General features: G+C 39.8%; 1 protein-coding gene across 2 annotated transcripts in view; it reads right to left on the reverse strand.

Annotated features, from left to right (window-relative positions):
* Nucleotides 1-12,882, reverse strand: part of ATP13A4 (ATPase 13A4) — a 123,371-nt gene that overhangs the window by 24,564 nt on the left and 85,925 nt on the right. For both annotated transcript variants that reach the window (XR_015134135.1, XM_086320192.1), the window contains exons 17-21: nt 12,367-12,478; nt 5,262-5,386; nt 3,643-3,806; nt 2,688-2,810; nt 1,172-1,251 (exon numbers count right to left, since the gene is read on the reverse strand). Coding sequence is in view for 1 of the 2 variants with exons in the window: in XM_086320192.1 (XP_086176318.1) it covers nt 1,172-1,251; nt 2,688-2,810; nt 3,643-3,806; nt 5,262-5,386; nt 12,367-12,478 (604 nt within the window). In the remaining variant the exon portion in view is untranslated. The remainder of the gene's footprint in view (nt 1-1,171; nt 1,252-2,687; nt 2,811-3,642; nt 3,807-5,261; nt 5,387-12,366; nt 12,479-12,882) is intronic.

Here is a 12,882-nt window from a genome sequence, read left to right on the forward strand (position 1 = left end):
AAGAGAGGACTGTTTACCCTTTCAGTGACTGAATGAAGTGAACAGGAGCAGGAGTTGTGTGGGTGTGCTCCAGTACCAGAGGTAGAGAAAGCCTCAGAGACTCCATGGAGTTCCATTAACAGGAAATAAAGGATCCCAAATGATGGGATTCTGTTAATGGAGACACTTTGTATTAAGAGTATCTTTCTAATTTAGGATGGACAAGATTCTTTGCATAAGAATGCTTTAATATTTCAGGGTTATGTGAGTCTCTCTCTTGTTATAGGAGTCCCCCATATATCATAACGATAAAAATAATTTGTAAAAATAAAGTGTACATTTTCATTGTACCTTCAGAAGTCAAATTCAAATGACCTTTCAGAGTTATTTCTTGTGCCCCTTATGTTCTAGTTCAGTGGGATTCTCAATTCTGGATGCAAAATTGACTTATGAAAGGAACTTTTAAAATGTCCAAGCACCCACGTGAGTAACTGAATCAGAATCTCTAGATGGTGGTGTCCTGGTATTGCTAATTTTTCAGAGCTCCTGAGGTGACTGTCATGAGTAGCCGCATTAAGAACCCTGCCCTGGACTTCCTTGGTGGTCCAGAGCTAAGACTCTGCACTCCCAATGCAGGGGACCTGGGTTAGATCCATGGTCAGGGAACCAGAACCCATAGGCTGCAGCGAAGACCTAAGACCCTGTGTGCTACAACTAAGACCTGGCCCAGCCAAATATATAAATGTTTAAGATATAAAAATAAAAGAGGAGGGGACATATGTATACCTACGGCTGATTGATGTTGATTTTTGGCAGTGAAAGTGAAAGTCACTCAGTTGTGTCCGACTCTTTGCGACCCTATGGACTATTCAGCCCATGGAATTCTCCAGGCCAGAATACTGGATTGGGTAGCCTTTCCCTTCTCCAGGGGATCTTCCCAACCCAGAGATCCAACCCAGGTTTCCCGCATTGCAAGCAGATTCTTTACCAGCTGAGCCACAAGGGAAGCCAATTCTGCAAACTGGCTTCAATTAAAAATAGTAATAAATTTAAATTTTAAAAGAAAAGAAAGAAATTATAAAACAAACAAACAAACACTGCCTTAAACAACTGAGTGACTTCCTGTACCTCTTACTTTCCCCCTGTTATGCCTGTATGCACTTTATACTACCTGAATTGGTAAATAACCTACTCTAGTTTCTGAAATTCTTCCACCAGACTGGATTTCTGCCCTGGAGACATTCTTGCAAAGATGGTTCCATTCATCAGTATCTGTAAAAAACGCAAAAGGGAAACGTTTTAATCATGTCAGCTGGTCATACCTGAAATAACTGATGGCATTCAGAACACTGACTGGTTAATGATATCCATGAGTGAGAAAACAGTGTTTCTAAGAAGTCCTCCTTCGGATTTGAAGACAGATATTGAGACTTTGGTCATCAGGTTAGTGATCAGGAAGACTAAAATCAGTAAAGATGACTACTTAATAGACAGAGTTGAAGAAAACAATGACCTACAAGAATTTAACTCAGCTGCCATGGGGATTGTGGGCCTGAAAAATCTGGAGCTTAATAGAACCTTAAACCAGTACAGTATGAGAAACTGCAAGATAAAATGATGTCAGGATCCCAAAAGAAGGAAAGGAGGCAACTGCTTTTTGGAAAGCTCATTTGAATCTAGCAGAAAAACCACCTAGTGATGACAGAGTGATTATCTGTAGCCTTTGACTTAGCCGTACTATCTGGGCTTGACCAATTGTGAGACTCAGCTGATATCTCCAACCTGATTTGGGCCATGAAACATTCATTGATTGTAGTATAAAAACCTCTACAGTTCCATCAACCTGAGCGCCATCCAACAGAGTCTAAACTCTTCCGTTAAAACTGTATGCTCCCTGCTCCTCTTGAGTAAACTCAGCTTAGAGTTCACTCAGTTTAAGTCTTCATTCTTTTTTTTCTTAAACAGTACCCAAGATAATGAGCAATTGAATGCAAATAAATCATTTTGCTTTACTATGAGCATAATCCTCCTCTAGTTTGTTCAGATGTTATATATATAACTCACCAGCCCCCACTATGGGTTTAAGTTTGACACTCTTTTGTGTAGAGAATCTCTATCAGAAGCCTGGTGGAATTCCTCTATTCTTGGTCTGCCCTTGCTGTGTCGCTTCAGTTGTGTCTGACTCTGTGCAACCCCATGGACTATAGCCCATCAGGCTCCTCTGTCCATGGGATTCGCCAGGCAACAATACTGGAGTGGGTTGCTATTTCCTTCTGCAGGAGATCCTCCTGATCTAGGGATCGAACTCACCTCTCTTAAGTCTCCTGCGTTGGCAGGAGGGTTCTCTACCACTAGTACCACCTGGGAAGCCCCATCCTTGGCCTACCTTCCTGTATAAGCTGGATTCCACTATACTGTGAGACCCCCTCAATCATGGCAGTATAGTGACAGCTACCTCAAAGCAATCTTATCACTTGAGAAATCACCAATGCTTTAATCCTACAGTTGATGGATAATTGGTTAATCAAGTTTACTTATTTTAAATCTAGCATGAAATTAAACAGTGACCTCTGCAAAACTATCTGCTTTCCTTATGATACATTCTGTAGGTATAGCTAACCTAGTTAAAGGTTTGAAATCACTTACTATCATGCTCTTTGACATTGTTAGCATCTTTACCAGGAGATAGGTACCATCTTAGAGCTTACCTTTGGCAGTAGGCTACTGAAATGTTGACTTATAACCTGGAAGGATTTTCCATTTAGAGCAAAATGGTAACTTCCTTCTTTGCTATTATCAGAGATTTCTTCCCTGATATTAATGTAACTGTCCTGCAAAGCAAGACACAGTTATTTTAGACTTGATAAGGTGGTTAGGATCACAAGCATATCTAAGCAAAGGCAACTATGACAGTCTGGGGTCTCTCTTTAAAAGTCACACTCCAGCCTTGTTTCCTCAGAGAAGCACTTTCTCTTTGCTGGATCAATCTTTGCACATCAACGGCCTCTAGTGAACAGGAGGATAACTAACACTCATGTCCTGTCCGCATCCTGATTTGATCTTGGTGAGTCCCAGAGAAAAGCACATTTCACACATTTTAAGTGTAAAAATATGAAAGCATTGCAGCTTAATAAATCTCTTCCTGAAGTGAAAACTTTCCTTTTCTTTTTTTTTCTTTTTTTTGCTAGCAGAATTAATATTGTTTCACAAGGACACAATAGAGATAGAATACTGGCAAGATTGGGGATAAATGAATAAACTTTTTTCCCCCATCTTGAAGACATGGTCTGATTTTTCCAGTGCACACAGCAGTGTCTCTCCTAGGGACTAAATCCAGTTTGAACTCAATGGGATAGCTGGGAAGCAAGGGGAAAAAGGGAAATAGATTTGCAGTCTCACTTACTATATTCTTTCTAAAGACTTTTTTAAGTTTAATGGGATGTATTATTTCCAGCATCCAGGAAACCACCATACTTTAAAACTCAGTATGAATGGTATGGTAAAGTGATGTAGTTGAGTGCTTTGAACTGCATACATGTTAGACATCTGAAGAAGTATGCTGACCCCAGGTCACACGTACACCTCTGCCAGTCAAAGCGGCTCAGAGGCCAACACCGTGTGATGAGTCAGATAATACGGCAGAAGGTCTGATTGTAGGTATACCTGATTCCTGCATGCAATGTGTTTCTTCTCTTCTAGTAGTTTCCAAGAAATAGATGCTGATGAGGACCCCGTAGTTTCATTTGCTTCAATGAGAATGACTTTCTGGCCTTCAGAAACCATTCCAGACTTTCTGGCCACTGTTACTGCAGTCTGAAGGTTGTCACCTAGCAGAAAGGAAGAGTACCCCAAAATGGGACTGAAGAGACAGAACCAGTTCGTGCAGAGCCTGGAAAACTATATATAAATACTTATAAACTGAGTAAAACTATATATAAAATGATGTGTAAACATAAAAATATATAACTGAATCACTGCTGTACACCTGAAACTAACAGCATTGTAAGTCAACTACACTCCAATAAAAACTTTTAAAGAAAGACTCTAATCCAAACTTCCTATACCTAGGCAAGACACCATTTCCTTGTCAAAGCCAAGAAAGATATTTCAGGGTATATAATAGATCAGAAAGCATATCTCCCTTTCACCTCATCCAAAGACAATTCTCCAGAAAAATTACAACCAAGCAAGGGAAGAAGCAGGACAGAAATTTTGATATGAGGGAAGAGGTGAAGAGGGAAGGTTGTGAGCCATGAGTTCTTACTTCTACATAAGTCTAACTGGTTAAAAATAGATTCTGAGAATGCATGCAATAATTGTTAAATAAAAATTTTGAAACAGAAGAGCCATAATATAAGGGGAATTCTAGTAAGTAGTAAATTAACTCAGCAACACCTAGAAGTTGGACTGAGGGGCTCAGAAAGGAGAGGGTAAAAGTGATCCAAAAATCTCTTGGTTTGGAGGGGTGGGTAGCGGAGGGGGATAGAGAAGTACCATAGGGGAAGTGAAGGTACACTTGAGTCCCCAACATAGAACTGAGTTCAAGGGCAGTAGGGTGGAGAGAGAATTCTTTGGTGGGGAAAGACTGTATTTGATGCCACAATTCATAGAGCTAAATGCATCTGACTTTGAGAGCAGAGAAAGGGAAGGCAACACACACTCAAAAAATGTAAATACTTAAGGAACTCATTGACTCTCCACTCAGAAGCATTCATTAGGAAATTTTACACATTTCTCTTGCGTGATCCTGTCTCATCATTCCCTTGTTTGTGATTTGGGGTTTGAGAGTGAGACTAGAGGGACATTTCATAATTTCCAGAATCATAGATCTCATTTGATGGGCCTTCAGCGTAGTGTACAGACCACGCTGACTGAGCATTCTTCTTCTCTGAATATTTAACAATGAAATCAACATCTCTGCGTGGCTTAAGGATTCTTATTCAAGTGTTATTTCGAAAGTCCCCTCTCAGAAGGAACACCTCATCTAAAGTAGCCGGTCAGACACACTTAACCACATCAGCCTGTTTTGTTTTACGTAGCTTGTAACACTTATTGTGAGCTGTTTATTTGATTTGATTGATTGACTGATTTTCTGTCTTAACCCATGTGAGTGAAAACTCAGTGAGAACAGTAACTTTGCCTTTCTTGTTGCCCATCTCCAGCATCTAGAATGGTGCCTGGCCCATATTAGGGAGTCAAAAAGATTTGCTACTTTTTGAGAGAACTGTGTCTATTTCTGCATCAATTTCTTCCTGTTTTCACCCACGTATTTTGTTCTATACCTGTGATCATCACAGTCCTTATCCGGGCTGAGATAAGCTCTTCAAGGACAGATTTTGTCTCTTCCTTCAGTCGATTCTCCAAGATAAGCAGTCCCAGAAATATCAGGTCTGATTCTACCTGGTCCCTGGAAGTGTATGAATGATTGAACAGAATTCACCCATTATAGTCTTTCTTACAGGAAGCAAAACAAAAACAATGACAGATATCATCCTCTCAGAGTGGTCTCTACTCACTCATTCACGCACCATTGCTGAGGCCCTGAATATGTGCAGGAACCTTCCAGAAAAAAGACAAGAGAAGGCACAAGGATATGGAGACGTTTGCTCTGATGGAATTGAGAGGAAGAGAGGGTGCTTATTCAGTACATGATTCACTTTAATCTTGGTAGAGAATGAATAAAATAACCACAAAATTGTCTTCCATCTGATGGGGTGATTTTTGTCACCTCACCTGTTAGCAACCACCAGAGAGAAGTTCTAGCCCTGGTACAAAACATCATGAAAAGTAAGTGCAGCACAGAAAAATAAAATAAAACACTAGTTTCTCTAGAAATCAAAGCTATCATCAATACTGTTTTGGTCCCAAGAGACATGAGGCCATAGTCTTAAAAAGAGCCCTTCCTTTGAAACCAAGCTTCTCTCTCTCTCTCCCTTTCTCTCTGTGTGTGTGTCTCTCTCTCAGTGGGTAGCGTTGCTCTTCTACATAAAGTGTGGCTGTTTGTGCAAACAAATGAATTCTCTCAGGCTCCTGCCCATCACAAGAACATTTCCAAGACATTCCACAGGACTAAGTGCAGGGGAGTACATCTGGGGTTGGGGTTTCAGTGATTCTTCCATGATTCATTTATCTGAGACCCAAATATGTCTAGCAGACACAAGAGCAAGGCACCAGCACCTCTCAAGTCTGCCCAAGTACAGATGAACTCAGAAGAACTAAACTGCCTTCTTGCTGTGTGTGTCTCAATGCTGGGCCTCACTCCAACCAGCAGCCCAAACCAGAACTAGAGACACTCCCCAGGCCACTGCTAACATCTCTACAGGAGTGGCAGGAAGTAGATATAACTTGAACTACTCACCTCAAAGCTGGCTCGGAGAGATAGCACTCCCTATCCTTCTGAACCTAGCATTTAAATCTCTCCATAATCTGAGTCCAAAAGATCTTTCCAGCTTCACCTATCACTAAATTCTTCATCCACCCCACATTCCAGCCAAGTTGGACCATGGGTATGTTCTGTACACAACCATCTTTAAACATTTGCTCTAGACTGCCAGAAGACATTTCTTCTTACTTCATAGAAAAGGTTATAAGTTCCCTGTGATCTGTCATGGAAACCCTTCCTATATTTTGAAATCAAACTCACATGCACCTTCCATGAAGACTTTCCGTAATAGAAATAATTTCAACCTCAACCTATTACTTCTACCTCAGTTCAGCTTGTATTTTATTTGTCATTCTTTGCTACTTGATCTATCTCTCTGTCTCTGATCCTTAACGGTAAACTTGCTTGGTTCAATGACAAGTTCAACAACACCCATGTGGTGCCTAGCACAGAGGATGTGCTCAGCAAATATTTGCCAGTGAAAATGCCCTACTGCCTAGTATAACTTTTTCCCAGGCATCCCTGGAAAATTCATTTCCTCTTTCAGAAATTCTACTGCCAGAGGGTTCTCATGGGAACTGAAGCCAGCAAATCTGTCAGATCAATAACCAGTTAGTGGACACCCAAATAAATGTAAGAACATTTCTGGTGGCTCAGTGGTAGAGTCTGCCTGCCAATGCAGGAGACATGGGTTTGATTTCTGGGTCAGGAAGATTCCCTGGAGAAGGAAATGGCATCCCACCCCAGTATTCTTGCCTGGAAAATCCCATAGATGAAACAGCCTGGTGGGCTACAGTCCATGGGGTTACAAAAGAGTCAGACATGACTTAGTGACTAAATAACAATAACAACAAAATAAATGCAAGGAACGGGGCTCAGAAAAGAGGAAGAGAATATACAGGGATTATAGTAGTTCCTAACTCCAGAAACTTGACATTCAAATTGGAAGGACAAGATTAATCCTGATCACTTTGATTATATGGAAAGCTGGGGAAAGTATTGTAAGAGTTCTCTGGTGTCACAGAGGATGGTGTAATCATTTCTGGGTGGAATGACTGGAGAAGCCTTCCTAGAGGAGATGATATTTGAGCTACTTTTTGAAGGATAATATAGTTGATGCCTAACTGAGGTCCTCTAATCTTGTTAGTAGTTTTCATACACAGGCATCAGGTTTTAGATATTTTCAGAGATCACTGACACGGTCCAACCACAAGGCACCAGGCATCAAGAAAATGGCTGTAGTGTCAAGATCTGACAAAGTCTGCAACCCACTTTGGCAGTCATTTTTCTGGTTCCTCTGGCATGTGGGTTCAGTGCACAATAATCAGGAGACCAGCATTCCAATCCAAGCTCTGAGGCTATCCTGTTGTGTAACCATAGGCAAATCACTTTCTTTGCCTGGCAATTTATCTCTACTTTTTCAAAAGCAGGTGGTGAAAATAACGAATCTGCAAAGTCTCTCCTAGCTCAAGTGTGACACAATTCTTCTTTTCATTCAATCTGATCTAGAAAATGAAATAAGGAGAAGACATAGCCCTTGAAGGGGCTCACACTCTGTAACTTGGAATAGCATGCTATCTTTTCCTGTTTCCTGCACAAACGTTATACCTCCTCCTGAAGCACCTAAAAATAATGAAGAATGGGGAGTGTAATACGAAGGAGCATTGCCACTCCTGTGATTACACTTCATGTTCTTAAAATCCATGTGATTTTTAAAAGATGAAATAGGCATAAAGAGAGCCAAGAACCATCACAGAAATTATGATATCAGTGCTGGAAGCACTCTGAGTAAACACACACACCAGAAAGAATGTTCTGCGTTAATCATGGATTAGGGCAAATGTCTAATTAGGTAAATTGACTTAGCTAGAAGTAGACACGGTGGTGATGCAGCTTTAACACAAGATGGGCCAAATGACAACCAAGGGTCAGATTCTACCAGTGAACTTGGATATAGACCTTACCAGATTTTGGAGAGTTGGAATTTCAACGCTGTGGGCTATGGACTCTCCTGTCTGCTGCTGCTCTCACCAACTGCCCCTCCCAACCATGTGTCCCTACTGTGAATGCTTTGTTATATTCACAAACTCCAAAGTCATGAGTCTGAAACTTGATACGCAAATATTTCATCACAGAAATCAGAAGCAGCAGTGCCTCAGCCAGAATCTTGATATATATGTGTCAAAAGACTCTCAGGAAACAAAATTCCATTTCCAACTCTGCCACATCCCTGACCCAAGCATCCTCTTCTTTAAACTGTGAGATTCAGTCTCAAAGTTCACTTCTAGCTCTCTGACTTGAGTGACCTGGGTTGGTTAAATTACAGCAAAGATCCAGAACTGTAATAGCCAAAGTTTTAAGGGTCACAGTAAGCTGGCCTACTATCCTTGGGCCAAGAAGTCCAGGGAGTCAACACTCAATGACTTTGGATGAGTCACTTCCCCCTCCGGGCCTCACCCACCATTGACAAAGGTGGGGTTGAAACTGATCAGTAATTCTTAGCAGAGGTGATACTGCCTCTCAGTTCAGTTCAGTTCAGTTGTTCAGTCGTGTCTGACTCTTCGCAACACCATGGACTGCAGCACACCAGGCTTCCCTGTCCATCACCAACTCCCGGAGCTTATTCAAACTCATGTCCATTGAGTTGGTGATGCCATCCAACCACTTCATCTTCTGTCACCCCCTTCTCCTCCTACCTTCAATCTTTCCCAGCATCAGAGTCTTTTCAAATAAGTCAATTCTTCACATCAGGTGGCCAGAGTATTGGAGTTTCAGCTTCAGCATCAGTCCTTCCAATGAATATTCAGGACTGATCTCCTTTAGGATGGACTGCTTGGATCTCCTTGCAGTCCAAGGGACTCTCAAGAGTCTTCTCCAACACCACAGTTCAAAAGCATCAATTCTTCAGCGCTCAGCTTTCTTTATAGTCCAACTCTCATATCCACACCTGACTACTGGAAAACCCGTAACTTTGACTAGACAGACCTTTGTTGGCAAAGTAATGTCTCTGCTTTTTAATATGCTGTTTAGATTGGTCATAACTTTTCCTCCAAGGAGCAAGCATCTTTTAATTTCATGGCTGTAGTCACCACCTGCAGTGATTTTGGAGCCCCCCAAAATAAAGTCTCTCACTGTTTCCATTGTTTCCCCATCTATTTGCCATGAAGTGATGGGACCAGATGCCATGATCCTAGTTTTATGAATGTTGAGTTTTAACCCAACTTTTTCACTTTTTCACTTTTATCAAGAAGCTCTTTAGTTCTTCTTTGCCTTCTGCCTTAAGGGTGGTGTCATCTGTATATCTGAGGTTATGGATATTTCTCCTGGCAATCTTGATTCCACCTTGTGCTTCTTCCAGCCCAACGTTTCTCATGATCTACTCTACATATAAGTCAAATAAGCAGGCGGACAATATACAGCCTTGACATACTCCTTGCCCTATTTGGAACCAGTATGTTGTTCCATGTCCAGTTCTAACTGTTGCTTCTTGACCTGCATACAGGTTTCTCAAGAGAGAGGTCAGGTGGACTGGTAGTCTCATCTCTTGAAGAATTTTTCACAGTTCGTTGTGATCCACACAGTCAAAGGCTTTGGTCTAGCTAATAAAGCAGAAGTATATGTTTTTTCTGGAACTTTCTTGCTTTTTGATGATCCAATGGATGTTGGCAATTTGATCTCTGGTTCCTCTGACTTTGCTAAAACCAGTTTGAACATCTGGAAGCTCACAGTTAATGTACTGTTGAGGCCTGGCTTGGAGAATTTTGAGCATTACTTAGTGTGTGAGTTGAGTGCAATTGTATGATAGTTTGAACATTCTTTGGCATTGCCTTTCTTTGGGATTGGAATGAAAACTAACCTTTTCCAGTCCTGTGGCCACTGCTGAGTTTTCCAAACTTGCTGGCATATTGAGAGCAGTACTTCCACAGCATCATCTTTCAGGATTTGAAATAGCTCCACTGGAATTCTATCACCTCCACTAACTTTGTTCGTAGTGAAGCTTCTTAAGGCCCACTTGACTTCGCATTCCAGGATGTCTGGCTCTAGGTGAGTGATCACACCATCGTGGTTATCTGGGTCATGAAGATCTGTTTTGAATAGCTCTTCTGTGTATTCTTGCCACCTCTTCTTTATATCTTCTGCTTCTGTTAGGTCCATACAATTTCTGTCCTTTATTGTGCCCATCTTTGAATGAAATATTCCCTTGGTATCTCTAATTTTCTTGAAAAGATCTCTAGTCTTTCCCATTCTACTGTTTTCCTCTATTTCTTTGCACTGATCACTGAGGAAGGCTTTCTTATCTCTCCTTGCTATTCTTTGGAACTCTGTTTTCAAATGGGTACATCCTTCCTTTTCTTCTTTGCCTTTTGCATCTTCTATTTTCTCAGCTGTTTGTAAGTCCTCCTCAGACAACCATTTTACCTTTTTGCATTCCTTTTTCTTGCAGATGGTCTTGATCCCTGCCTCCTGTACAATGTCACGAACCTCTGTCCATAGTTCTTCAGGTACTCTATCAGATCTAATACCTTGAATCTATTTGTCACTTCCACTGTATACTGCCTTTAGAGGACATTTTGGAAACTTTTTAGGCATGCAAAATTTTACCCTTTTGAATATGCCTTTTGAATATTTTATAGGATTCACGGACACTAAAAACATCTGTGGATGTATTGCAATAAGCAAATATAAAATGGTTCATACTTCCCTTAGCTCTCTCTTACATATAAACACAAAGTATTTTTTACATATTTTTAATATTGCATTGAGTTCTCCAGGAATATAATGTATATTGAGAGGAAAGTGTTCTATTATATTCAGTTTTACTAAGAATTTTTAGTCATTTCACAGAGTCACCTCATTGACAGTAAGACTGCCAGAGATATCTGAGATTCCAATGAATAAAACACCTGTATCAATCTGCATTCCTTCCTGTTACATCCCCAAGGAGTCTACTTACTGTGTAAGCAACGTATTGTTTCATTTTGTTTTAATGGAGTCAACTGAGTATTTATTGAACTATTTATTACTTTTTGTAAGGCATTATAATTTGTGCTTCTATTTTTGCTATATAGGAGGGCATTATATTTCTTTTTTAAAGAGAATGTGTGCAGATCATGTTACATATGAATTTTATTTTCTTACATTAAAGGAAGTGATACCTAATAGTTATAGTAAGAGAGTGTTGAATTTGGCAAGGTTGAAAACAATTACATTAGACCTCCCAAATTTAAAATCCTAAATAACAAACTAAGCTTTGATTATCTCCATAGCAGTGTCACCAATAGTGGCTGACATAGAGTACTGGACATAACTTGAAAATGAAATAAATACCATTGCCTGAAAACAGTGGAAAATAAAACAACAAATAAATTTGAACTGCTAATCACTCCAGTACGTTTTAACTTTTGAGCATCCTTATTTTAATCTATCTATAAGAAAACTCTCTTTATAACAGCTTCTCTGAAGTTTTTCTTGTTTTTCAACAAGTATTACCTAGATTATATGTTGGGCCCAAGCTATATTTATTTGTTTTATTAAGTTGTGCATTTTTTATCAAGATTTTTTTCAGTCAAGTGTTATATTTTCTAACTTTCAACAAATTCACCAACTTTGACACAAAATAAAAATAATAAAATCCCCAAATAGCTAAGTAATGAAAAACAAAAAAATAATTTAAAATCAAATTTATATTTGGTTCAAAATGAGAGCAGGACCACACTTTCAAACTCTCTGAAACATAGGTTATATTCATATATTTGGTTTCACAAAGCTGTACAACCATATTTTATAATTTTTACAGCTATTTCTGGTCAATTCTCCCAGTCAAGTTCAGATCACCTTTGTGATTTAGGCAGGAAAGGAATGACTATATCCCCATTTACTAAGTTCAAGGACATTTTATACATAAAAATTCAGTAAGCTGTGTTGCTGAGTCCGCTGCCCAATCTGGTGTATCGTCCCATGAAATCATTCTGCTTTACCAAAATTCTCCCCTCCTCCCCTCTTACCTCATCAAGGCAGAGATGTGGTGATCCATTTCCAGCTTTTTGTAGGCCAGTCCTATGACCCGGAAGCCCTGTGTCGTGTAAATCTGAAGTTCACTAACAAAACTAGTTGGTACTGTTCAGAAAATAACACAAGATTAGTGTGCAATATGAAACTCAATTGGTACTGGTGGAGAAATTCCTTGCAAACAGAATCAACACTTGCCCAAGAAAACACATCTCTACAAAAGGTATGTATAGAAGTCAGTGGGAACTTTAAATATCACTACATTGTCATGGTTGACTTCTTGAGATCCAGTTAAGCAGAAGTGAAAAGGAAGTACTCAAAAGAAAAAAAAAAAAAAAAAGAAGAAGAAGAATGGGTAAAGTGTATAATTCTTTTTTTCTCCAGTTTAACCAACAAAAATTTATTGAGAGTCTATTATGGATCAGGCATTGTTTATGCAGCTATTGAACTGTAATTCCTGTTTCGAGGGTCTTTGTCTAGTAAGGTCACAGACGGTAGACCAAGAATACAAT

This window comes from Bos grunniens, chromosome 1 (assembly GCF_055505025.1).
Source record: "Bos grunniens cultivar Pamir isolate PY7600 chromosome 1, Bosgru_T2T1.0, whole genome shotgun sequence".
Classification (NCBI taxonomy): domain Eukaryota; kingdom Metazoa; phylum Chordata; class Mammalia; order Artiodactyla; family Bovidae; genus Bos; species Bos grunniens.